The 25,999-nt window shown below is 45.3% G+C and overlaps 1 protein-coding gene across 2 annotated transcripts in view; it reads left to right on the top strand.

Annotated features, from left to right (window-relative positions):
* Window positions 1-25,999, top strand: part of LOC124553775 (zinc finger protein 708-like) — a 93,068-nt gene that overhangs the window by 22,480 nt on the left and 44,589 nt on the right. For both annotated transcript variants that reach the window (XM_047127710.1, XM_047127711.1), the window contains exons 4-5: window positions 16,073-16,165; window positions 17,040-17,132. In XM_047127710.1, coding sequence (XP_046983666.1) covers window positions 16,073-16,165; window positions 17,040-17,132 — 186 coding nt within the window. The remainder of the gene's footprint in view (window positions 1-16,072; window positions 16,166-17,039; window positions 17,133-25,999) is intronic.

Below are 25,999 nucleotides of genomic sequence, written 5' to 3'. Positions count from 1 at the left end.
CGCTGCACGCTGCTGCGATTGTACAGAGCCCTTGTGCAGTCCCGGCTTGATTATGGGAGCCTGGCCTATGGGTCTACGTCACCCTCAGTGTTGAAGTTGTTAGACCCCATACACCACTGTGGGGTTCGGCTTGCCACTGGCGCTTTTTGCACTAGCCCCGTGGATAGTCTACTGGTGGAGGCCGGGGTTCCCCCGCTGCGGATTCGCCGCCATCGTCTGCTCGCTGACTATGCTGTCCACGTGCATTGCTCGCCAGGCCATCCCAATCGTCGCCTGCTTTTCCCTGCCATGGTCCTCCATCTGCCCGAACGGCGACCTAGGTCTGGGCTTTCCGTAGCTGTCCGCGTCTGGTCCCTGCTGTTGGAACTGGGGTCATTCCCTCTTCTGCCTCCCTTCCGGGTCCGTGCACCTACGCCTCCCTGGTGTTTGCCCCGTCCGTCCGTCCGTCTGGACTTGGCGCAGGGACCCAAGGACTCGGTTCTGCCTGTGGCCCTCCGTCGCCGTTTTCTTGCGCTCCTCGCCTCATTTCCGGGCTGTGAGCCTGTCTACACTGATGGTTCCCTGGTTGATGGTCGCACTGCCTACGCTTTTGCTCATGCTGCCCATGTTGAGCAACGCTCCTTGCCGGCTGGCTGCAGTATTTTTACTGCAGAGCTGGTGGCCATCTTACGCGCTCTTGAGCATATGCGTTTCTGCTCAGGTAGGTCCATCGTTATCGGCAGTGACTCCCTGAGCAGCCTTCAGGCCATCGACCGCTGCTATCCCTCTTCTCCTCTGGTGTCCTCTATTCAGGAGTCTGTTTCCGCCATTGCCCGCTCTGGTCGTTCGGTGGTCTTGGTTTGGACGCCAGGTGATGTTGGCATCCCGGGGAACGAACGTGTTGACAGGCTGGCCAAAGGGGCGATCGACGCCCCAGCTTTGGAGATCGGCCTCACAGCTCGCGACCTGCAGCTGGTGTTGCGCCGTAAGGTGCTTGGGGTGTGGTCTGTTGAGTGGCGTGGCATGACAGCCCCGAATAAACTGCGGGCTGTCAAGGAGACGACCGATGTGTGGCGCTCCTCCCTGCGGTCTTCTCGCAGGGAGTCTGTTATCCTATGTCGGCTCCGCATCGGCCATACATACCTGACGCACGGCCATCTTTTGCGTCAGGAGGATCCCCCCCTGTGTCGGTGTGGGTCCCGGCTGACGGTCGCCCACGTTTTATTGGAGTGTCCCCGACTGCGCACCCTTCGGCAGTCTTTTAATCTCCCGGGCACCTTGCCTTTGATTTTACGTGACGATGCCTCCATGGCTGACAGTGTTTTATGTTTTATCTGTGCTAGTCCTTTTTATGGTTCCATTTAGAGTGGTCCTGCACCTTTCCCTTTGTGTGTCTCTTGTCCTCGAGTCTCTCATATTTGGTTGCAGATTTTAGTGTGTAGTCGGTTGGTTGACTCTTTCCCTTTTTTGTTGTCATGGTCAGTCAACCAGTCTCCAGTCATCTTCTTTCGTTCTGTTTCCTTTTGTCTGGTGTCTTCGTGTCTGTAGTGTTCGTTACCGCATTTGTGTTCTTTTAGGGCCTGGGGGGGAGTCTCCTTCCCCTTGGAGTTTTACCTGCTTCATGCATTTCTGTCTCGCCTTTTTCTGGAATGGGGGACTGATGACCTTAGCTGTTTAGTCCCCCTTAAACTTCCCAACAACCACCACCATCAGAAAAGACTGAGGAAGCAGACTATTGTACACTCAGTTCAAAAAAGTATGCACAGTGTGCACAGTGGTGACAGGCAAGTGCTAATGGAAATTCTTCTGTCTGTAAAAAGATCTATGTGTGAAGCATACAACTACCACCATCATACATGGACAACAGATTTTACAGAGAACATGAGACATTTCAGGTCAATGACTTCTATCCAGGCAGTCAGTGACCAGTCTGGTGTGGCTTTGGAGGAAAGCAGATGATGATAACTAACCCCTCTGTGTATTTAGTTGTCAAGTTTGTGCAGGAGGATCATACGAACATGTTCTTTCACTCCCACACAGACCCCTGTTTGGGAACATAGTAATAGGATCCATGAAGTAGCGAAGCAACTGGAAGAGTTGAAAACAAAATAGTTGCCATGTCCAAACAGAATCACAAATCATTTGTCCAGTGAGTACTCTACAGCATTGGCCTCATACTTAGCTTGCATTTATTGCAAATCTCTCTCCTAGTGCAAAGACTCAGGCAGCTGGGAAAAAGTTCAGGTGGCTTCTGTATATAAGAATGGTAAAAGAACGTACCTGTAAAATTACAGAACAATATCATAACGCTTACTTGCTCCAGAGTTCCTGAACATATCCTCAGTTCAAATATAATTAATTTCTGTGAGACAGAAAACTTTTTATCCACAAATCAGCATTGATTTTGTGCAATATTCATCTTGGTCTTCCGTCAAATTACATACTGTGAACCATGGATGACGGGCAACAGGCTAGATTCCATATTCCTAGATTTCAGGAAAGCGTTTGAACAGTGCATCACTGCATACTGTAAATAGAGGTATGAGCATATGGAATAGGTTCCCTGAGATGTGAATGGCGCATAGACTTCTGAAGTAACAGAGGCCAGTACTTTGACCTCAACAGTGACTGTTTCTCAGAGACATGAGCATCATGAATAGTGCCACAGAGAATAGTGCCATATCTATGTATGAAATGATCTGATGAGCAGTATTCTGTGTCTGTTTGCTAACGGCATTGTGTGTGGGGAATGGTCATGATTGAGTGACTGTGAGGATACAAGATGACTTGGACAAACTTTTTATTTGTTGTGATGAATGGCAGATGTAGAAATATTCAAGTGAATGCAGATGAGTAGGAAAAACAATCCCATAATGTTAGAATACAACATTGGTACTCCACAGATTGACAGTCTGGTCAATAAAATGTTTAGGCATAACATTGCAGGGGCCGGCCGGAGTGGCCGTGCTGTTCTAGGCACTACAGTCTGGAACCGCGCGACCGCAACGGTCGCAGGTTCGAATCCTGCATTGGGCGTGGATGTGTGTGATGTCCTTAGATTAGTCAGGTTTAAGTAGTTCTAATTTCTAGGGGACTGATGACCTCAGAATTTAAGTCCCATAGTGCTCAAAGCCATTTGAACCATAACATTGCAAAGTGATATGAAGTGGAACAAGCACATAAGGATGGTGGTAGGATGGGAAATCATCAACTTTTTTATATTGGGAAAACTGTGGTTCATGTGGTTCATCTGTAAAGGATGCTACATATAGAACACCATAGAAGAGCCTAGTAGTAGTAGTAGTAGTAGTAGTAGTGGTACAAGATGACATCAACGATGCACCATTTGGTGGCTTGCAAACTTTCTTGCAGACATACATGCACGGCAGCCAGAAAGGAGCTAATAAAGCTGCAGATTCCATGTGAAATGCATTCTCAAGCTTTATAAGTTTGGAAAGCCCCTTTGTAAGGCTAATACGTTGTTCGCTGGAGTATATGACAGAGCCAAGGATCGGTCATCTGCTTGTGTCATGAGGAGAATACATGACAGAAAGGCAAACATAAAATTAAACTAGAGGTAAACCTGTCATCAGCGTGGAGATTTTGAACACTCGAGTTCTCTGTTACACACAGTCCTGCTGACTACCATTTGCTGTTACTCTGTTTCCACCTCTGAACTGATTTACCCAACTAGTTACAAAGTACCTGCCGTTCAGTGATCAAGGATCTTTGGATTTGTAGTGTCACAATTACCCATTGAGCCACCAAGTACTAGAAAAAGGCAGAAGCATTTAGCAGTAAAGTCCAGAGCTATAATCCATATAATTCCATATGGAATGCACTCCAAAAGTAGATGCTGAACACATCAGAGGTCACATGACCATAAAGTGTAGTTAGCAGATTCAGTTACACAAAAAACAGTGCTGAACAGACACCTTTCTGCCATCCGAATTGTTCATTTATGTAACAGTGGTTTGTCACGTATAGAAAAAGTCAAAGATCATTCCAGTTTGTAAGAAAAGTCACAGGAAATACGTGCAAATTTACAGGCATACCAAGTTGGTGCAAAAGTCTTCTTGAATGATTTTGTGATCCTTTATGATGGCTCTTGAAAAAAATCAATTCATCTGCAAGAATGGAAATGGATCCCATAATTATCGGTCATGTGAAACTGTTTACTCTGCTTTTTCACAGTGTTGCCACAATGTAGTCAGCCTGTAAAATGACCATAGTTCTGAAGTAGTATCTGTGGGAAAGCTAGCTAAGTTGATGTGCCTTTCAATGACTCAGCACTTGTGCCATGCAGTTAATCATTACCTTATGCCTTAAATTACATGCAAGCAGTAAGATATATTAGAACTCAATGGTACAAATAGATAGGTGTGAAGTACCTGCCATTACCACATGTAAACTTTACAGATACCTTCTCTTGTGATTATGTCAGTCAGTCATAGCTAACACACACACAACCTCCCCCCTGAGGGTCCGGGGTAAGAATAGGCCCGAGGTATTCCTGCCTGTCGTAAGAGGCGACTAAAAGGAGTTTCAACCGTTTCGGCCTTCTATGTGATGGTCCCCCTTGGGGTTTGACCTCCATTTTTCAAAATTCTACAGAAGTACGAGCCTTTTGGGGAAGGACACCTTACGTGGTGTACCACTGGTCCTAAGTGCACTACGACCTTGGCACTCAGCATTGCACCGGCATTGTAACCATACCCACTATTCCTCAAATTGGGCCTAAACGCCTGATGGGTTGTTCAAGTTACGCCCATAGTGCATCTCCATCTGCACCAGCGATCATGATGGACTTTCCATGGCACCAGAAATCCAGCACGGTACCCAGCTCGTTGTGGTGGGGTCGTCATGTACCCTCTAGGTTGTAGCCCCCTGACAACACAGGGATCGTACTGCCTATACCTGAGCTGCACCCTCCCCACGTCGGCCAAGGAGTAGATGCCCGTCTCCTTGGGGCATCAGGACTCCCAGCAATGGTCATCCTGCCAGGTGGCCCTGGCTGCAGCTGGGTGGCGCCTGTGGGGAGAGCCCCTGGTCGGAGTGGGTGGTATCGGGGTGGACGTTTCGCAGATGAAATGTCAACACGTATCAGGTCGCTCTGCGGCCGAGTCTTTCAAAAGAAAAGGTACCGTTTCTAGTTCTGGTTCTCCTGCCCTTTCCCCCTTGGCCACTCCATGGGAGGAGGGACAGGCCCGCCGGCTTGGGGCGAAGTGCTTCCCCCGTTATTTGGTCTGTTCTCGAACCGATGGGGGGACGTTCGCCACCTCCAAGCCCATGTTCTTTGTTCAGCACATTGAGGACGTCTTCGGGGAAATCGAGGCTCTCAGCAAGATGCGTTCAGGGTCCGTTCTTATCAAGACCACCTCCGCCACACAGTCGGCGGCGCTCCAGGCGTGCGACCGCCTAGGGGACATCCCAGTATCCATTGTCCCACATCTGGCACTAAATAGGACGCAGGGGGTTATTTTTCATCGTGACCTCCTGATACAATCTGATGAGGAGCTCAGGACCAGCCTGGAGCGCCGCGGCGTGCATTTCGTCCGGCGAGTCCAGCGCGGCCCCCAAAGACCGTCGCATCGACACCGGGGCCTTTATCCTCGCTTTTGCGCTGTTTTAGGTGTTTGCGCTTTGGGCACATGTCGTCACGGTGTGAAGCTGAGCCCCTTTGTGGCGATTGTGGACGTCCTCTTCATGAGGAACATACATGCACCCCACCACCTCGGTGCATTAATTGTCCTGGCGTCCACTCGCCTAGATCCTCAGCCTGCCCGCATATCAGAAGGAGAAGAAGATACAAGAAATCAAAACTTTGGATCGGCTCTCTTATTCTGAGGCCGGGAAGAAGTATGACCGCCTCCATCCCGTGCCATTGACCACTTCGTTTGCCTCAGTTGTGTCCACTCCTTCCGCGGTATCCTCACCCCTATCCTGTCCCCCATCCGCCTCCTCCGCCCATCAGGGGGCTCTGCCTCCGCCTCCCAAATCCCTCCCTTCCAAATCCTCCTCCCCCGTGGCCCCCACCCCCTCTGCCCCAGGGGCCACCCTTCCTCCTCCTCCTCTCCCCCTGCCACCTGAGAAGCGATCCTCTTCTCAGGCGTCCATCGGGGAAACGTTCCGGACCCCAGCTTCCGAGGTCCGGCGTTCCAAAATGGACCCCGCGCGTGAGGACCTTCTTCGGGTCCAGCCCACCATCCCTGTGCCTCCTCGGCCTTCCAAGAAGGCCTCCAAGAAGAAGTCTCTATCCCCCTCTGCCCCCCGGCGCGTTTCGGCTGACGCTCCATCCGTGAGTCGCTGCTCCCGGCCGTCCTCAGTTTCCCCGGGACGCTCTGCTGCCAGGCGCTCAGCTGGCCTACACAACCAGGGACAGCGGCCGCAGCTGGCGACGACTCGATGGAACCGGATCCGCTCCCGCCGGTTGTAGCATTGTTCCCTCGCAACCTGGCCCTCCGCGGCCATCGACGTGACCAGCTCTTCCCCCGTCTCGTTTCCCCAACTTTTTGACTAGCGATGGCCTTGTTACATTGGAACATAAGAGGTATTTGATCTAATCGGGAGGAATTACAACTGCTCCTCTGCCTGCACTGTCCGCTCGTCCTTGGTCTCCAGGAAACCAAGTTGCGCCCGACTGACCGTATTGCCTTTACCCACTATACCTCGGAGCGGTATGACCTCACCCCTGTGGACGGTATCCCAGCTCATGGTGGGGTCATGTTGCTCGTTCGGGACGATGTCTATTACCATCCCATCCCATTGACCACCCCACTCCAAGCAATAGCTGTCTGTATTTCTCTTTCTGCTTATACTTTTTCAGTTTGTACCATCTACACTCCACCGTCATCTGCTGTTAGTCGGGCTGACATGATGCACCTGATCGTTCAGCTTCCCCCATCGTTTTTATTGTTTGGCGACTTCAATGCCCATCATCCCCTTTGGGGCTCTCCTGCATCCTGTCAACGAGGCTCACTCTTGGCGGATGTCTTCAACCATCTCAATCTTGTCTGCCTCAATACCGGTGCCCCGACTTTCCTCTCGGACTCTACTCATACCCATTCCCACTTGGACCTCTCGATCTGTTCTACCACTCTTGCCCATCGGTTCGAGTGGTATGTCCTTTCTGACACCTATTCGAGCGACCATTTCCCCTGTGTCGTTCGTCTCCTGCACCACACCCCATCCCCACGTCCTTCGCGCTGGAACATACTGAAAGCTGACTGGGGACTTTACTCCTCCCTGGCGACCTTTCCGGACCACGATTTTCTCAGTTGTGACAGTAAGGTCGAATACGTCACGGCTGTTATCATCAATGCTGCCGAACGTTCCATTCCTCGTACTACCTCTTCTTCATGTCGCGTTTCCGTCCCCTGGTGGACCGAGGCTTGTAGGGACGTTATCCGTGTTCGACGACGTGCTTTACGCCCCTTTCGCCGCCATCCTACGTTGGCGAATTGTATTGAATACAAACGACTCCGAGCGCAATGCCGTAGAGTCATCAAAGACAGCAAAAAAGCTTGTTGGGCCTCTTTCACCAGCTCCTTTAACAGTTTTACTCCCTCTTCCATCGTTTGAGGTGGCCTGCGCCGGCTGTCGGGCATTAAGGCCCACTCCTCGGTACCTGGCCTGACCTCAGGTAATGAGGTCCTTGTTGATCCTGTGGCTGTCTCCAACGCCTTTGGCCGCTTTTTCGCGGAGGTTTCAAGCTCCGCCCATTACCACCCTGCCTTCCTTCCCAGGAAAAAGGCAGAAGAGGCTCGGCAACCTTCCTTCCACTCGCTGAATCTGGAAACTTATAATGCCCCCTTTACTATGCGGGAACTCGAACGTGCGCTTGCACTGTCCCGATCCTCTGCTCTGGGGCCAGATGCCATTCACGTTCAGATGCTGGCACACCTTTCTCCGGCGGGCAAAAGCTTCCTTCTTCGTACCTACAATCGCGTCTGGACCGAAGGTCGGGTCCCCATGTGTTGGCGTGACGCCGTCGTTGTTCCTATACCCAAACCCGGGAAGGATAGACACCTTCCTTCTCGTTACCGCCCCATTTCTATTACAAGCTGTGTCTGTAAGGTGATGGAGCGCATGGTTAATGCTCGATTAGTCTGGATTCTTGAATCTCGACGACTACTTACTAATGTCCAATGCGGCTTTCGTCGCCGCCGCTCCACTGTTGACCACCTTGTGACCTTGTCGACATTCATCATGAACAACTTTTTGCGAAGGCGCCAAACGGTAGCCGTGTTCTTCGACTTGGAGAAGGCTTATGATACCTGTTGGAGAGGAGGTGTCCTCCGCACTATGCACAGGTGGAGCCTACACGGTCGCCTGCCCCTTTTTATTGATTCCTTTTTAACAGATCGAAAGTTTAGGGTACGTGTGGGTTCCGTATTGTCCTCCAGGAGAACGGAGTGCCTCAGGGCTCCGTCTTGAGCGTAGCCCTTTTTGCCATCGCGATCAATCCAATTATGGATTGTATTCCACCTAATGTCTCAGGCTCTCTCTTTGTCGATGACTTCGCGATCTACTGCAGTGCCCAGAGAACATGCCTCCTGGAGCGCTGCCTTCAGCATTGTCTAGACAGCCTCTACTCATGGAGCGTGGCAAATGGCTTCCGGTTCTCTGAAGAGAAGACTGTTTGTATCAACTTTTGGCGCTATAAAGCGTTCCTTCCGCCATCCTTACATCTCGGTCCCGTTGTTCTCCCATTCGTGGAAACAACTAAGTTTCTAGGGCTCACGTTGGACAGGAAACTGTGTTGGTCTCCACATGTCTCTTATTTGGTGGCCCGTTGTACACATTCCCTTAATGTCCTCAGAGTTCTTAGCGGTTCATCTTGGGGAGCGGATTGCACTGTCCTGCTTCGCTTGTATCGGTCCATTGTCCGATCGAAGCTGGATTATGGGAGCTTCGTCTACTCGTCCGCTCGGCCATCCCTCTTACGCCGGCTCAACTCCATCCACCATCGGGGGATACGTCTTGCGACCGGAGCCTTCTACACTAGTCCTGTGGAGAGTCTTTATGCTGAAGCTGCCGAATTACCATTGACCTACCGGCGCGACGTACTGCTGTGTCGGTATGCCTGCCGGCTGTTGTCTATGCCCAACCACCCCTCTTGCCAGTCCTTCGCCGATTCTCTCGACCGTCAGTACGGGTTGTATGTGTCTGCCCTGCTGCCTCCCGGAGTCCGCTTCCGTTGCCTGCTTCGGCAATTGGATTTTGCCCTCCCTACCACCTTCAGAGAGGGTGAGAGCCCGACACCACCTTGGCTCCAGGCTCCGGTTCATATTTATCTCGACCTCAACTCACTCCCGAAGGAGGGTACTCCGGCTGCAGTGTATTGCTCACGGTTTGTCGAACTTCGTGCTCGACTTGCCGGTCACACCTTTATTTACATCGATGGCTCCAAAACTGACGATGGTGTCGGCTGTGCCTTTGTCGTCGGGGCCGCCACCTTTAAATACCGGCTCCTCGACCAATGTTCCAGCTTTACGGCCAAGCTTTTTGCTCTCCATCAGGCCGTTCAGTATGCCCGCCGCCACCAACATTCATCGTATGTCCTTTGCTCTGACTCACTCAGTGCTCTTCAGAGCCTTGGAGCTCCCTATCCGGTCCATCCCTTGATTCAACGGATACAGCAGTCCCTCCATTCTTTTGCTGATAATGGTGGTTCTGTCAGCTTTCTGTGGGTTCCCGGACATGTAGGAGTGCCTGGGAATGAGGCTGCGGATGCTGCAGCCAAGGCTGCAGTCCTCCTGCCTCGGCCAGCCTCCCATTGTGTCCCGTCATCTGACGTTCGTGGGGATGTATGTAAGAGGCTTGTGTCGTTGTGGTGGGATGCTTGATCATCCCTCCAAGGAAACAAGCTCCGGGCAGTAAAACTGCTCCCAACTGCTTGGACAACTTCCTCCTGACTATCTCGGCGAGAGGAGGTCTTTCTGACCAAGTTGCGGATTGGGCATTGCCGGTTTAGCCACCGCTACCTGCTCTCTGGTGACCCAGCCCCGCAGTGCCCTTGTGGTCAGGCATTAACAGTGTGCCATGTTTTATTGTCGTGTCCCCGTTTTAGTCAATTTCGTGTTGTCCTGTCCCTGCCATCTACTTTACCAGATGTTTTAGCTGATGATGCTCGAGCAGCTGCTCGTATTCTGCGTTTTATAACTTTAACTGGCTTGTCCAAAGACATAGAACCTTTTTTACTTATTTTATCTGCATCCTTGTCAGGTCCTTCTGGTGTTCCCCCCAATCCCCTTGAGTTTTACTAGATTCCATGTGCTCTAACAACAGTGACTGGGCACTTATGACCTCAGCAGTTGAGCGCCCTTAAACCCCACCAAAAAAAAAAAAAAAAAAAAAAAAAAAAAACACACACACACACACACACACACACACACACACACACACACACACACAACCTGTGGAATGAAACTGAATGTTTCCATAACTGCCTACCTATTTGTCGCAAAACGTATTTTAAGTATAGTTATATGTTGGAAATACAAAAATATTATTGAATCTGTGAATCCTACTTTCACTAGTGGTTGAGGGGTTATCACCAATAGCATGTGCTTTCATTTATTGCATACATTTTATCCATATCCATTTTTTTCCTTCCTCTCCCCTCAACTCTTCTGGCACTCCCATCTCAGTGGTGTCTCACTTGTCTCTTGAGTGTACATTCCTTGCCTTGCTAAATATTTGAAGGGGTTTGTACTTCAGGTTTCAGCCAGCTTTCAGTTCCAAGAGTATTTTGATCATGACAACTTTCTGGAGGGCATTAAATTCAGGGACTACAAATACATCAAGAATTTACTGTTAACATGTTGATGGTAGTATGGTCATTACTTTGTATGCGGTCTGACTAACGTGCATTCATCAGAGGACCTCAAACTACTGCCTAGCCTAAAAAAAGCTTGCTTTGTGTAGTGCACCACTGACCCACGAAGTATTCCTACAATTCTCCACCTCATAACGCATTTCCAGCGGTCTGCAGTTCAGACAGCCAGAGAATCGATGAAGCCTTTGGTTGGGACCCTCCACTCACGCCAAACCGAAGGACTTGAATCAATTCTGGGAATGCTGATACAAACTGTGTGTGTTGCATGCACTTATGTGTGACACAGGGGCCCTTCGTCATTTGTGCTACCTCTCAATACAAAATGAAGATGGCTTCAGAACCCAAACATGAGCCACAGCTTGTAGACAGCCACACCCCGTGTGTTTGGTAGGCACAGGCAGGACTTTTTCCACATCTCGGATGAGGCTCCCTGGCAGACACATTCAGTAGGCATAGGATTCATTTCCAGTCCTGGATGCCATTTTCCTAAGGAGCTCCATAATGCATTTGATGTTGGAGCTCCTCATTAACTAAAAAACTTCTTCACTTTGGGCTGTCTGGACCCTGATGAATGAACACCTGCCAGTCCACTCACAGGGTCAATGGGTGAGGCAGCCTCTACATTCACTCTCTGCCTCAAACAGTGCTAACTGTTATGACCCATCCCTCACGATTTGGTGAGGACAACTCAGCCACATTGGGTACATCACAAGGTGTCTTGACAGCAGAGCCATTGGGCAAAATAGGTGGCACCTTAGGCATTCTATGTGATGAGCCAGATTCTCGGCCCCCACTACTACAATAGGCAGCAGCCTGAATGCTGCTGAATGTGGCAAAAAGCATCTTCAGTTGTTGGTGAACGGAAGCCAGCTCCTCCATCCGCACACAGCGTGCACACATTATACCCATTCCAGTACTACTATTCAAGAATTAACAATAAAACACACAGAGAAACAATATATCTAGCTTGCTATTGTTCTGATGTTTCACCAGTGAAGGCTAATTCACTATTGCGCTGTGTAGCTGTTCATTCAAAAGGATTAAGAGCTGTGCAACAGACCACGAATACACTTTAAAGTTAGTAAAATATGGGATTGCACCTCTTTACTACAAAATCATGGAAGGAATGTAATCATAAAATGAGATGAGATAAAAACACACACACACACACACACACACACACACACACACACACACAGAGAGAGAGAGAGAGAGAGAGAGAGAGAGAGAGAGAGAGAGAGCTACATATGAAGGGCTTATTTCAATAGTGGTACAAGTCCATTACACCCACTTTTCTGCCTATAATGCTTCTGAAACTAATGATCCAAACAAACAGAAAGAAAGGTTCATGTCTAGCAAGAAGCCATATGCTTGAATATTTGTGGTTTCTCAACTGCAGATTTTTCAGCACTCATTTAACTTCAGGACTCTGTATCTGAAGATGAACAAAAATGGACTTGTACCTCTATTGAAATAAGCCCTTCATATGTAACTTGATTCTGAAACAACCCTGATTAAATTATGGTATTTTTAGCAGTCAAATTATGTACCGGCTTCATTTTTGTTTCAAGTAACAGTAACCCAATGCATACATGCTAATTGATTTTTAGTGCTATGGGTGTTATTTCAGGCAGAATTTGGCTGCTCAATAATGCTACATTCAAGGAGCAGAGATTGTTGACTAAAAAAGGTCATGAAAGTTAGCCCGAAGTAAAGTTACATATTTTTGGTTAAACATAAATGGACGGAGTCACTATCACTGCAAAACTAATTTTTATTCATATCTAATCCCAACATGTCAAATATGCATGTGTTGTCTGTTCTTTTGGACATGTCCAAGGGGACAGGCAGTATTTTGATCCTGCAGCCACAATGAGTCAGGGACAAAGGAGGTAGAGACATTAGTTGTCTGTGGGCATTAATTTACATCAATGGGGAGGATTGAAAATTTGTGCTGGACCAGGAATTGAACCCGAGTCTCATGCGGACTGGGCAGTTGCAGTGACAACTATGCCATCTGGACACAGTGGTCATCATATCTGTGTGGACTACTCTAGCATGCTTTCTGTCAGACCCAAATTTTAAACTTACATACCACTGATGCAGTGCTCATGCTTATGATCCTCATTACACATGGTGTCTCACTGGTTCAAGTGTGGTGTGCATCTACACTGAAAGGATCATTGGCTGACATCACCTTAATTATATATGTGGTGTCCATTCTTTCAGATATGTCAATGTATTGTCACATCCTGTTCCAACAATCTGCACATGTTTTCCTTACTGCAATCATTTGGCCAGAATTGTGGACATGTATGTGTAATATCGGCTTTCCGTATTTGTGATCATTTCTTGGTAAAAACAATTGTCACAATATGGTATAATTTTGTTTGCTGGGATCAACCAACAACAATGGGGACAAACATTCAGCCAGTGTGATATTCCTCCTCTCTCTGTGCCATTATGGTCAACACTCACTCATTGTGCAGCTTCATCAATGCATCTGAAAGGGGCAACAGTGCATACTGGGAGCATTAAGTGATTGACTACCGATACCTGGTATCTTCTACTGGTTTGAATAAAATATGCTTATCTTTCAGTTGGTAATTATGCATCCCTTATAGTGCTCTGCTGGTGTCACATACTGCAGTTTGAGCCTCTGAGACAAGCAGTTGTTGACCATTCAAAACAAACAAAAGACAACTGTGTAATAGACTGCATGAATCTATGCATTACACTTTAGTAAATGCGAGATTACATCTCTGAAATGTACTCATTGCTGCTACACAGAGACCCTACCATTTTCCAGAGAATATGTAGTGCAGATCACAAAACTAAGAAAAGGTCTGATCTGAGTCATAAACTCAGCTCCAAATTAGGTGATAGTAGTTCATCTGCAGCTTGACTCCACAAATTAAAATATGTTCTCTTGCCTCATTAACAAATGTTCATTGCCTCTTCAGCCAACAGCCAAAAAGTGAGCCTAGGATGCCCTCTGAGCCCAACCAACAGATTTTGTTGTTGCACACGAGCCACAGTTCACAGCTGGCCAATGGCACTTGCACCAGATCAGACAGTGGTGGATACAGAAAAACCTCAAGGAGGGTTCACTACAGATATCTTGAGCTACCTTTACTTTTACTGTAATAAAAGGTAATAAAGTGATATGGAAAGTGTAAGAAAGTTTTATTTAAACTGATTATACACATATACAAGACAATGCTGTCTTATGATGTTAAAAAAGTTAGAATTGTGGTTCTGTACCGTAAATGATGAATTCTATGCACCTACTCTTCCTGACAAATTGGTTAATTACATTGTCAGCAGGACAAGCAATGCCAGGGTGAGTGTCCAACTGAGGTAAGCCATTAAGTCAACCCTCCTTCACTGTCGACCTCGACCATGTCATTGTACACCACACTGTTCAAAAACTTCTTTCTACTGTAGCAATAGACAAATATTTTGTACAGTGTGTGCAAAGTAGGATAGTCAGATCTAGGACAGAGACAATGCTTGCATAACAAAATCACAATCATTAAGGGCATTTGTGCTCATTGCTTGTATTGAAGAGTTTGTCCCAGTAGTCTCTTTTTAATCACAAAGTGTGAGTTTTCTTCAAAATACAGTAGTTCAGTTAAGCACTGATTTAGTTTGTGTGCCAGATCATTACCATCATGTTCCAGTAGTTGTGATGGCAAAAGGATGTTGCATTTTAAATGATAAATATTTTCTTCAGCAAAATGCGCTATCATGCCAGTCGTAACATGGTCCAGTGTTGGAATAAAAAGTTACTTTCCAATATGTCATAGCACCATTATGATTGCAGTTTCCCCTGTGTCTTTGTCTGCCTGTATGACAAGGAACACTCATCTCCACGTTTATCTCTTCAATAACTCCCTTTGCCTCTTCAAAAAAATGAGCAAAGTGGCTGTCAGCATTAGCTCTCATGCTGTTGTACACTTTAGCATTGAATCTAATTTTACTTTTGCCATTTGCAACGTCCAAGATAGGGTCTTTTAAGATTTTGCTGACTGGATATGCTATGTGCATGTCACTTAGTGTAAACACATTCATAAGAAACTTCCCCCCTCCCCACCCCTCCCTCCCTCCCCGTCCATCCCTCCCTCCCCATCCATCCCTCCCTCCCCATCCATCCCTCCCTCCCCGTCCATCCCTCCCTCCCCGTCCATCCCTCCCTCCCCGTCCATCCCTCCCTCCCCGTCCATCCCTCCCTCCCCGTCCATCCCTCCCTCCCCGTCCATCCCTCCCTCCCCGTCCATCCCTCCCTCCCCGTCCATCCCTCCCTCCCCGTCCATCCCTCCCTCCCCACCCCTCCCTCCCTACCCACCCCTCCCTCCCTACCCACTCCTCCCTCCCTCCCCACACCTCCCTCCCTCCCCACACCTCCCTCTTCCCCCACCTCCCTCTTCCCCCACCTCCCTCTTCCCCCACCTCCCTCTTCCCCCACCTCCCTCTTCCCCCACCTCCCTCTTCCCCCACCTCCCTCTTCCCCCACCTCCCTCCCTCTTCTCCCATGTCTCTCCCTCCCTCCCTCTTCTCCCATGTCTCTCCCTCCCTCCCTCTTCTCCCATGTCTCTCCCTCCCTCCCTCTTCTCCCATGTCTCTCCCTCCCTCCCTCTTCTCCCATGTCTCTCCCTCCCTCCCTCTTCTCCCATGTCTCTCCCTCCCTCCCTCTTCTCCCATGTCTCTCCCTCCCTCCCTCTTCTCCCATGTCTCTCCCTCCCTCTGCCCCCTCTTCCCCCGCCTCCCTCCCTCACTCTGCCCCCTCTTCCCCCGCCTCCCTCCCTCACTCTGCCCCCTCTTCCCCCGCCTCCCTCCCTCACTCTGCCCCCTCTTCCCCCGCCTCCCTCCCTCACTCTGCCCCCTCTTCCCCCGCCTCCCTCCCTCACTCTGCCCCCTCTTCCCCCGCCTCCCTCCCTCACTCTGCCCCCTCTTCCCCCGCCTCCCTCCCTCACTCTGCCCCCTCTTCCCCCGCCTCCCTCCCTCACTCTGCCCCCTCTTCCCCCGCCTCCCTCCCTCACTCTGCCCCCTCTTCCCCCTCCTCTGTCCTTCTTCCCCCGCCTCCCACACTCTCTCCCCACCTCCTTCCCTCCCTCTGCCCCTACCGCCCTCACTCCAACCCTCCCTCCCTCACTCACTCTCTCCCTATCTTCCCCCCTCGCTCTCTGTATGACAGTGCCATGTAGGAACAAGACACAGATGTCCTGATACTTCACTTTCTTCGTTTTTCAGTTTCTTGAAGACCCATTAAGGGCTGACGACCCTAGTGTTTGGGTAAAGCAAGATCCCGAACTGAAACAACATGCTGCTGGATCTGAGCATAATGTAAGTTTTCACACAAGCACTGTAATGTGTAGGAAGTGTAGTAAGAAACTCTAGTTAGATGTGTTATTTGTAGGTTATTACCAATAGTATTTTAACAGCACTTCTAACAATTATATCTTTACGGACCGTTACCCTTGCATGAAGTTTTGGTTATGATTCTATGTAATGAATGCCTTAAGTACATATTTGGTGTCAACGCAGCAAGGAAGACTTCCTCTTGTAAGTAATTGTTAATGTTGTTATATGTCAGTGTCACAGTGCTGTAACAGATGTGGAACTAAGACATGTGACGGGTGTATATTCTAGATTTACTAGTCACTATTCACTGTAGTATTTACATCATTACTGAAATCCTGCATTAAGATTTCCCTCCAGTACACATGACAAATTTGCATTTTTCCCTAAAAAAATATGGCAAGAAGCTGTGTAAATAACATTAAATTTGGCTAATTTTGATATGATGCCATATTCATTTGATTAATGACCAAAATGTCCTGTTTATGGGTTTACAGCTAGAAGATTATTTGCATCTCTATATTATCTGAATTTAATTTTGAAATGTTGCCACACACGTATATCAGATTTGTATATGGGAGTACAACCATCCGATAGAGTAGGCCATAGTGCCTCTGAAATCAGAGTGGATTATGTGACAGGAATAGAAAGTGACAGTATGCCAAATAAATACTGCACAATGGCTGATAGCAAAATCAGGGCCCATAGAACTGATTTGGATGCATTCTGACACACACTTCCCAATCGATAAGAATCTGCAAAGTTGGATTATACTCATGAGAAAGGAATATTGAGAGCTGTCATATACACAGAGAAGATAGCAAATAGTTATAATTCACAGATTGTTTTCTTCTTTCAGTCTGTTGAAGATCCATTGGGAATATTTTGGTCCACTGATTTCATCAAGGAGGATCCTGAATTAAATTTGGAAATGAATATAACTGAGAATACTGTAAGTATTTACATGTCTGATGTATTGTTTGTAGTCAAATAAGTCTTTTGGTAAGTGTGTAGAGTAAAAGTTGTATTGCAGTGGAATTGTCACAGATTCAGTCTTCTGGAATTTGTTGCTGTTCGTAATTGTAGAGTATTCTTGTACTCCTGCACTTGAATGTCATATCACCTCTTACATTCTCACTGTTTTAAATAGAAGTGGAACGGGACTAGTGGCTGGTATAATCCTGTTCTCTGTAGCCTTTGTTGATATTAACTGCATTGTATAATGGTTGTCTGTGATGGTCATGAAATTTACATTTAGATGAAGTGTAAGTTCCAATAGTGTAGGTCATTTGAGAAATATTCCTCCTTTCAACAACTTCTGATAAATAGAATTCAAAAGAACATTGGCTGTCTTATCTTTTGTGTGAATCATAGTTCTTCTTGAGTTTTCCTAAAAAAAATTCGGATTTGGAAAACAGAGATAAAATTTGTGTGTTCTAGATCAGCCCCGATACGTTGGCACATATTGTGGCAGCTTCTGTGGTACCTGTTGTATTAATTATAAAATTTTCAGTATTAGAAAAACTCTGTATATGGCTTTTGGTGAATGATTGTACATAGCTGAAGCCATGTATGACCTCACCATTAGAGTCCTGGCAGATCTAAAGAAAAAAGATAATTTTATTAAGTATGCTTTATGACCTTGCTAAGGGAAGGAGATGCTCACATTAATAAACATGTCACAGGAATGAAATTAGAGAAAGATTGGGGAACATTCCACATACAATTGCTGAAGGTTAGGTACTGGCTCACTCATGATCTCATTGTTCATAAACAAACTTTCTGAAGTTATAAAGGATTTTTTCAGGCACTGAAATGTTGGCTTCATCAGACACTGGAATGTGTGGTGATTACACAAGCATACAGGTCAAGGATCCAAACTATCATGCTATGGACAGCTCAGAGAGTATGTAAAGGAGTGTAGCTGATTCACAGCTAACAGGCCAGACTTAATGTCACAGAGACTCATGTTATACCATTTTAAACAAATGAAAGGGATGCATTGGCATCACAAGTAGACAGGACAGTAAGTGAAACAGTAGTAGTGTTGTTCCACAAGAAGGGTTTTACAGAAATGAGAAAGCCACACATAGTAGTAAGGGATATGCATATGGGTAGTTTGGCTAAAACAGCGATCTGTAAGGTGTCCTAGGGCATAGCTGTACTTGTCAAAGTGGCTGGATTGTAGTTGGTGACCACTTACCATGAAAATACAAAAGACCATACTGACCTTTGTTTGCAGCCCAAGAGATCACAGATCGATAGAGATGTCTCCATGGCACCAGGGCCAGAGGTTCAGGGATAGTGTCCACTGCATGGAGTGCTGCTTCCATAGCAAGTGTTCAGAACAGTGTGTTGCTGGTTGTGTGGTCTGGAAAACCATGTCATGTGGTTGACACTGAAATCACTGACGTGTACCCCACTTGTTACTTTGAAAATATTTAACTTAGATTAAAGAGTGGTAGACACCTGAGAAATCTACGAATAGGATGTGTGACCATAACAGTGATCCTGAGTAATACATGTAGTTGTGCAGTGAATATCTTAGCTCTGTCAGCTAGAGTGACATGCAACCTTTGTGGTCTCAGGAGCATAAAATGCAAGGGCTTAATAATGTAGCAGAAAAATAGGGCTGACAATTTTGATACTGGCACATGGCCAGCAAGATTCTGTGTTAATTGTGGAATTGGGAATTTTATTAGGTAATTGCATGAGAAGCTAGAGCAAGCTAGCAAGATAAAGTAGTACTTTGTTGTAGAAGCATTTCAGTGCTAGTCTGCTACATCTGTTACTTGTAGGTTCAAGCAACACACAAGTGTAATGGAGATCCTTCAGGAACTCAAATGAGAATTCCCAGAGGGACGGTGATGTTCCTTAGAGAAACGCTATTGAGAAAATGTAGAGAACTGCCATTTGAAGCAAACTACTGAATGATTTTGTTGTTTCCAACATACACAGCACATAAAGACTATGAAGGTGAAATTTGAGAAGTCAAGGCTGATTGAGAGGCACATATACAGTCTTTTTCACTTGTATTTGTGAGTGGAATGGGAACGGAAATGACCAGCAGGGTTATGGGGTCCCCTTCATGATGCACCATTAAGTGGATAGCGGAGTATAGAAGTTTGTGGAGAAACTAGGTAAAATAAGTGCCTGACCAATGTAGTAGGAGCAACAATGATATTTTTCATAGTAGTAAATGTACATATACATACATACAAAATAATCTATTAACAGTTCTCATAATTAGCCATGTGAGTAGATTAGCACTTGTCACAAACAGCTGGTTGTCACTATACTTCACAGAGGTAAATTCCTGTGGGAGCTTCTGCCTTAAGATTTGCAAGCTGGCTTATCCCACACCCATCCACATCTTCATTTATGGAATGCAATGTGTAAATCAAAGAATGAACAAATGAATAACATTCATGCCCCATCTCTAGCCAGAGCTGAGGTCGCCACCTTCCCTCCATTGTAACTCTGTCACATTTCCTTTGCATTTGTTTGTCTTTGTGGTCATCTTTTCCCTACATGTGCTCATCTCGCCTTGTCTTTTTGAGGTGGACGTTTTAATTTGTTGCAGAGTGGCTGGCTCATCCTCTTTTTATTATTGTGATCAGCCAGTGCAGACCATATGCTCTATGATTTTAATACCTTCTGCTTTTCTTTGTGGTGTATGTTTCCCACATTATTTGTTCATTCCATTCATTTTCTTTTTAGGTGTTGTGCTGAGTTTTTTTATACATTGAGTCTTGCTTCCGTCAGGAAAAAAGGGACTGATGACCCTGTAGTTTGGTCCCTTTATACTCAAAACCAACCAACCAACCAATCAACTTTGCTCTTTATAATATTGTTACATTCCTTCCCAGATTTTCCATTACTTGTTGTTGATCTGACATTGAAATTTGTCCCATAATTCTAATACCATGAATAAAACTGCAGTTCTGTCATTATCCGCGATGAAAAAGTAGAATACACACTGCTATATTATTGAAAGAGAATGTAGAGTATGATAATTCAGTTGAATATTGGGTAGTAATATTGACAGCATGATTCAAGACCATGTGTGCAATACAGAAGTGTGTTCAAAATAAGGATTCTAGGGCATAAATATGTAAATTAAGGCTGTACAAAGAATACCATGCATTGATGCACAATGAAATTCAATTTACTTCATAAACTCCATGTCAATAGGTGTGCCAGCCAGACAAAAGGAAGCAAGACAGATAGTACTTCATTGAAAGAAGCTACTTTAAAGTATGAAGTCCAGTCAAAATAAGTGTGTCAAAAAACATTGCTTGACATATTTTGCATCACCCAGCAATGAAAACTCACTCTTCAACATAAACTGTGAAGTGGAGTGACCACTCCTGAAGATGGTTGAGAAAAATATTTGTGTAGGCCACATGTCATATCAAATGACAGGTCTCTGATTCAAGAACTCAGTTTGAGTTTCTCTAAGTAAGAATAATTCTTCGAAAGAATGTCTGTACCACAATCTCAATTTATGCGGAAACTAATGATTCTTTATGATCGCAGCTTCAGATGAGATACAAATGCACAACATAGAACTTAGTCAGTTGTCATGCAAAAGCAAACTGAGCATACAAACTGCTGAAAAACAACACAGAAATGGCTACAAAGGAACAACAATATATATGTTACATGTGTGGACGTTCTACTTTGTCATACATTGGCACATTCCATGGCATTCTGCCAGAAACAGCTGCTGTCATATAATTTAATGGTTCATGACTTTGGTACTTAACTAACACGGTAAATTTAGGTGATGGATCTGGTGCAAGGTTTGGTTCAGCCAAAATAGTTTCCTATCTGATTAAATTTGTGATGCTTGAAGAAGGTATGGGACACAAACTAATTACGTGGTCTGACCACCATGTTGGGCAGAACAATAACTGGAGAATTTTAGCACTATATTCCTGTCTGGTCAACTGCAAGTACTGTGTAGAAATACATAAAAAGTTCTTATGTTAGAGTCATAGTTGCCTTGTGACAGGAACTTCGCAGTGATTGAGGAAAGAAAGTGTCAAAAGTTATGGCTCCTTTAGAATGGAAGCATGTCATTGCTTAGGCCTCTGTAGAACCTTCAAAGTTTACCATTTAGGAGATGATGGAAGACTTCAAGGACATTGGATCCATTGAGCTGGTTCTCAAAATGCCACCTACTTTGAAAATTACTTCTGTGCTCTGGTTGAAGCTATGCAGTGATGATCCTCAAGGCATAAGAATGTTTCATCCAGGTGAAAGACATTGTATTGTGAAACATAGTTTTAAACATGAAGAAAAAGACCTTCTGTTGCATTTTGGTTTTTGGTTGCTCTACAATGGGGTACTGAAACTTGTAAGGAGAAGAAAGGCAATCTATTGGATGTGACGAAATACAGGGAATCAAAATCCAGGCATTTTATGAAAACATTCAGTGTGCCAACTAAGTGTAATGTGCCAGCTTTGGGTCTCAACTTGATAACAAACTTATGTTCTATTACTTTTTTAAGACCAAAGTAATCAGTTTACTATAAATATTAGTTTGTATCTTGTTATAATATTTTTACGTAAAACTTTGAGACTCGAGGCAACCTTATAGTTATAGTAGAGTGTGATATACAGTAATGCTGTACATAAGTTGCTATATGCTGTCTTCCCATTTTAATAGTTATGTATTTTCTAAAACCTATCCTTAGTGCAATTTTAAAAAGCCCAACCAACTATTTTCAACAGTCTGCATCTGCAAACAATAAATATCTGCTATTACTTTATTATTAACAGTTTGTGTCGATTTCCTAAAAACTTGGAAATGTGCCATACAGCATTATTCATGCACATGCTTCATTTTGCTATGACTATGTGCATCTATCAGGTGACACTAATTTAGAATATGATTGATTGGTACCTTCTTCCAACCACTAGGAAACTTCCATGGGCTGAGAGATGTTTGATATGCTGCTGTTAGAGAAGGAACAAGTTTAGTGTAATATGAGTAGTGTTGTACAGCCATCTCATATCGCCCAGATGCCTTTTTTCTTATTAAGTGGTTACACAGTATAAAATCAACAAAAATTGATCTCAAAATCTGTCATTTTGATGTTGATGCCAGTACAGAAAGGAGGAACTCCATTACAATATTCCACGATGAAATAGATTTTAAAGAGAAAATTGAATATTTGGCCTTTTGTCTGTTATCTTCAGTTTGTGTGCCAATAGGGCAACTGATAGTGATTTCAGTCCAGCTACTGACACTGTGAGCTGATTCCTTAGTGTGAAAATTCAATCAAGATGTGTAATGTTAATGCTTTGAAATGGGTCGTATCATGTATTGAGTTTCAGGGTAGTGAACAGAGCTGATTTCAGAATGTATTTCTGCAGTCCCATGCATGGGTCAATGCCATCTACCACTCAGTATCTACCCTGTTAAAACCACCAGCTGCCTACAATAGATTTTATTAGTCAAGCAACATCTAAAAGTATGAAGTTAGGCATATATTGCAATAGTTAATGTATACTTAAACATGTTGTTTAAACTGAATTTAAATGCAGTGAAAACTAAATAAGGAAATGTAAACACAGTGGCAAAGTTAAGTTGAGTGGTGTGTACTGTCAATGTAAGACACAAAAATAGAAATGGCCATACTTAAAATCATTAAATTGAATTATATAGGATCACATAGCAAGGTTGAACACTTCAGATTGAAGATAATGCAGTTCAACTATGTGAATAATTATGAATATTTGACAGATTCCCCAGTTACATAAGCTAATGTGAAATCAGAACTAAAATCTACATTCCAACTGAGTGTTAATCATCAGTGATGCTCTGTCACTGTCAATCAAAGCTCAGTACAAAACAGAACTATCAGTTGCGTAGAGTGAAAGTTCGTCAGTCACAAAAACGTACAATTGAATGTAGTGAGAAAATGTCAAAATCCTCACGTATTGCTCAAAATCTTACCATCCATACAGTTTTAGAGAGCTGAAATGGCACAACTGGTTGGCTGCCCAGAGACTTCCATTCAACTTCTGTCAAACCCTATGCAGACTTAACAGTAACAGCTCACTGGCCCAGACTATGTGAGAAACACACATACATTACCAAAGACTATGAGGTACAGCAGCACTGCTTATTTAAAACCTGCATAATAGTTAATTTGTCAAAAATACCTGAACACCAATTCACTAAGGATGATGGATTTATTTTGATTTTGGCAGAGAAGCTAAGACATCTTTGGTCTAACCTTGCACTGAAACAGTTCATTGTGCAGTATTGCTCCCTGTATATCTAGTAAAGCCAACCAGTGCCCTTAGATAGTGCAAGGAGTCTCTTACCAGTTCTTTGTTAGACACAATTTCTTCACTTCTAGTTGCACTGAAAATTCTCTCTCTCTTTGCTCTCCAATGTCATGCATTGGAAGATTAGGTGTGATGCAGTTTCTTCACTCTCATCACAGATGCTACATTTACGGTCTTCTTCCATTATACCCATTGTATGTAGGTGTTTTTTTAAATTCCCATGACTGATCATCAGTCCAACCATGAGTTTAATCTCTTTCTCCTCATGCCCAGGGTTACAGAGCATCTTTTTAACACAGCTTTGGAATCATTACCTTACCATGTTTTCGCTTATAGACCTTGGTCTAGTATTCTATGTGCTGCTTCTAAGCCAGTTCCATAGTTCTAGTTTGATCACAGCATTTGTGATTATCGGGACAGGTACCGGTCCACTGAATGGAATCTTTGCCCCCATCCTGGCCAGTCTGTCAGCTTGTTCATTGCCACTGATCCCTGAGTGACCAAGGACCCATATTAAGTTTCCGCTATTGCATCCCCTAACTCCACCAGAGCCCTGTGACATTATGCAATAATCTTCTATTGTGTTGCAGGAGCTCCCAATAATTTCAGGGCTTCCTTGCTGTCTGAATAGATGTAGATGCTACAGTCCTTGTAGCAACTATATATATTCTCCTCCAAGTACACCTCAATTCCAGTAATTTCAGCTTGGAATACAGAGACCAGTTTTCCTAGAGAGATGAAGCCCTCCAGTCTTGGCTGAACCCTGTATACCCCCGCCCCATCGCCTTGGTCTGATTTCAACCCATCAGTGAACTAGACAACGTCCCCTGTATGGTGTCTAACTGTTTTCCCACTGCTCCCTGCTTCCAATTATTGTATTGTAAGACTTGTTGAAACAGTTGGGAGTTGTTATATAGTCGGGCGGCATTTCCCAAGCCAGTTCTATATTTGCCTCACTATGTAAGTGTGTGTGTCTGGATATCACAATGTGATCCAGTTTTTACCAGTTTTGAGTCTGTATGCACCAGCTGCTGCCTTCATCTTAACCCAAAGATGTAGTGGAAGCATGTCCAGCATGGCTTACAACCCAGTGGTTGGTGTGCTATTAATTCTGCCTGTTGTGGCAAAGCGTGCCAGTATCTGCGCCTTCGCAAGCTCCTTAGCTGCAACTTGCTGTTGGACCTTCTTCCACGACACTACGGCCCCATAGGAGATTCTAAGTCTAGCTGCTGTTGTGTGTGTCCAGTGCATACGTCAGGATCTTAGGCCCCAGTTTTTGCCACAAGGCCTTTTGGTACTCACTAGAGTACAATTCGCCTTGGAGCAGATGCTTTTAATGTGAGGGGTCCATGTTAGTTTCTCATCTAAGATTACCCCTAGATATTTCACTATCCCCTTCACAGGGAGAGTTTCATCGAAAAGCTTTAGATTCCAGCTTTTGTGTTGGATATGCTTCTTTATGATTGATACCACACGTCTTGTTAGGATTAATGTTTAGGTCCTATTTAATGCACCAATCTTTCACAATGTGCAGTGCACCTTGTGCAATATCCCTAACCGTGTCAGCAAATTTTCCAGGTATTACTATGACGAGGTCATCTGCGTATCCATGGCAAAAGCAATGTCTGGAATTTAGTTTCTCAATGAGTTTGTTCACCACTAGATTCCACAATAAAGTGGACAAAACTACTACTTCTGGACAACCTCTAGTGGTGTTAATTACCATTTTTTCATTCATTATGTGGCCCCTACTCTCCTTCCACTAAGCATGGCCCTAGTCCACCTACATATAGTGGTCACTAGGATGCACCTCTGTGGACCTAGCCATGGAATTGAAGGTTGTGTTACTAAAAGCCCCCTTGATGCCCAGGAAGATGCAGAGGGCTATTTCTTGAAAGCAAAGTGCTTTCTCCACCCTCCCAACAAATAGGTGGAGAGCTGTCTCACTTGATTTACCTGGTTATGAGTGTTGGTTTGAATGTAGAGGAGCCCTAGTTAGCCTCCTCTCCCCAGCATGTACATTAACTCGACTGATTGGTCTCATATCCTTGGCCTTCGTATGATCAATTCTCCCTGGCTTTGGAATAAAGACAACCTTCACTGCCCTCCAGGCATTGGGAATGACTCCCACTGCTAGGCTAACCCTGAGTAACCTGCACAGGACTCTTATAAGATTCTCTCATGCTTGTTTCAAGAGAGCTGGAAAGATTCTGTCTGGGCCACGTGACTTGAACGGTAGGAATGTTCTCACCACTCACTGGATTTTACTGAAATTGACACACTCCTTGGCCGATTCCCAGTCCTCTCTTCGAGTGCCTGAGAACCATTGTCTTTCAGGGGTTGCATTCTGGTCTATGTTATCTGCCAGAGCATATTGAGGAAAATGAGTTTTGAGGAGCAGTTCCAGTGTCTCATGTGCTGTCTTTGTATATTCCCCATCCTCCTTCCTCAATGTACCTCGTGGATTAGTTGGTACTCTAGTGAGGATTTTGTGAAGCCTGGGTTGAGATAAGG

This window comes from Schistocerca americana, chromosome 11 (genome assembly GCF_021461395.2).
Source record: "Schistocerca americana isolate TAMUIC-IGC-003095 chromosome 11, iqSchAmer2.1, whole genome shotgun sequence".
NCBI classification, from domain to species: domain Eukaryota; kingdom Metazoa; phylum Arthropoda; class Insecta; order Orthoptera; family Acrididae; genus Schistocerca; species Schistocerca americana.
Note: the sequence above shows the minus strand (reverse complement) of the source record. Positions and strands in the feature narration are given on the sequence as shown.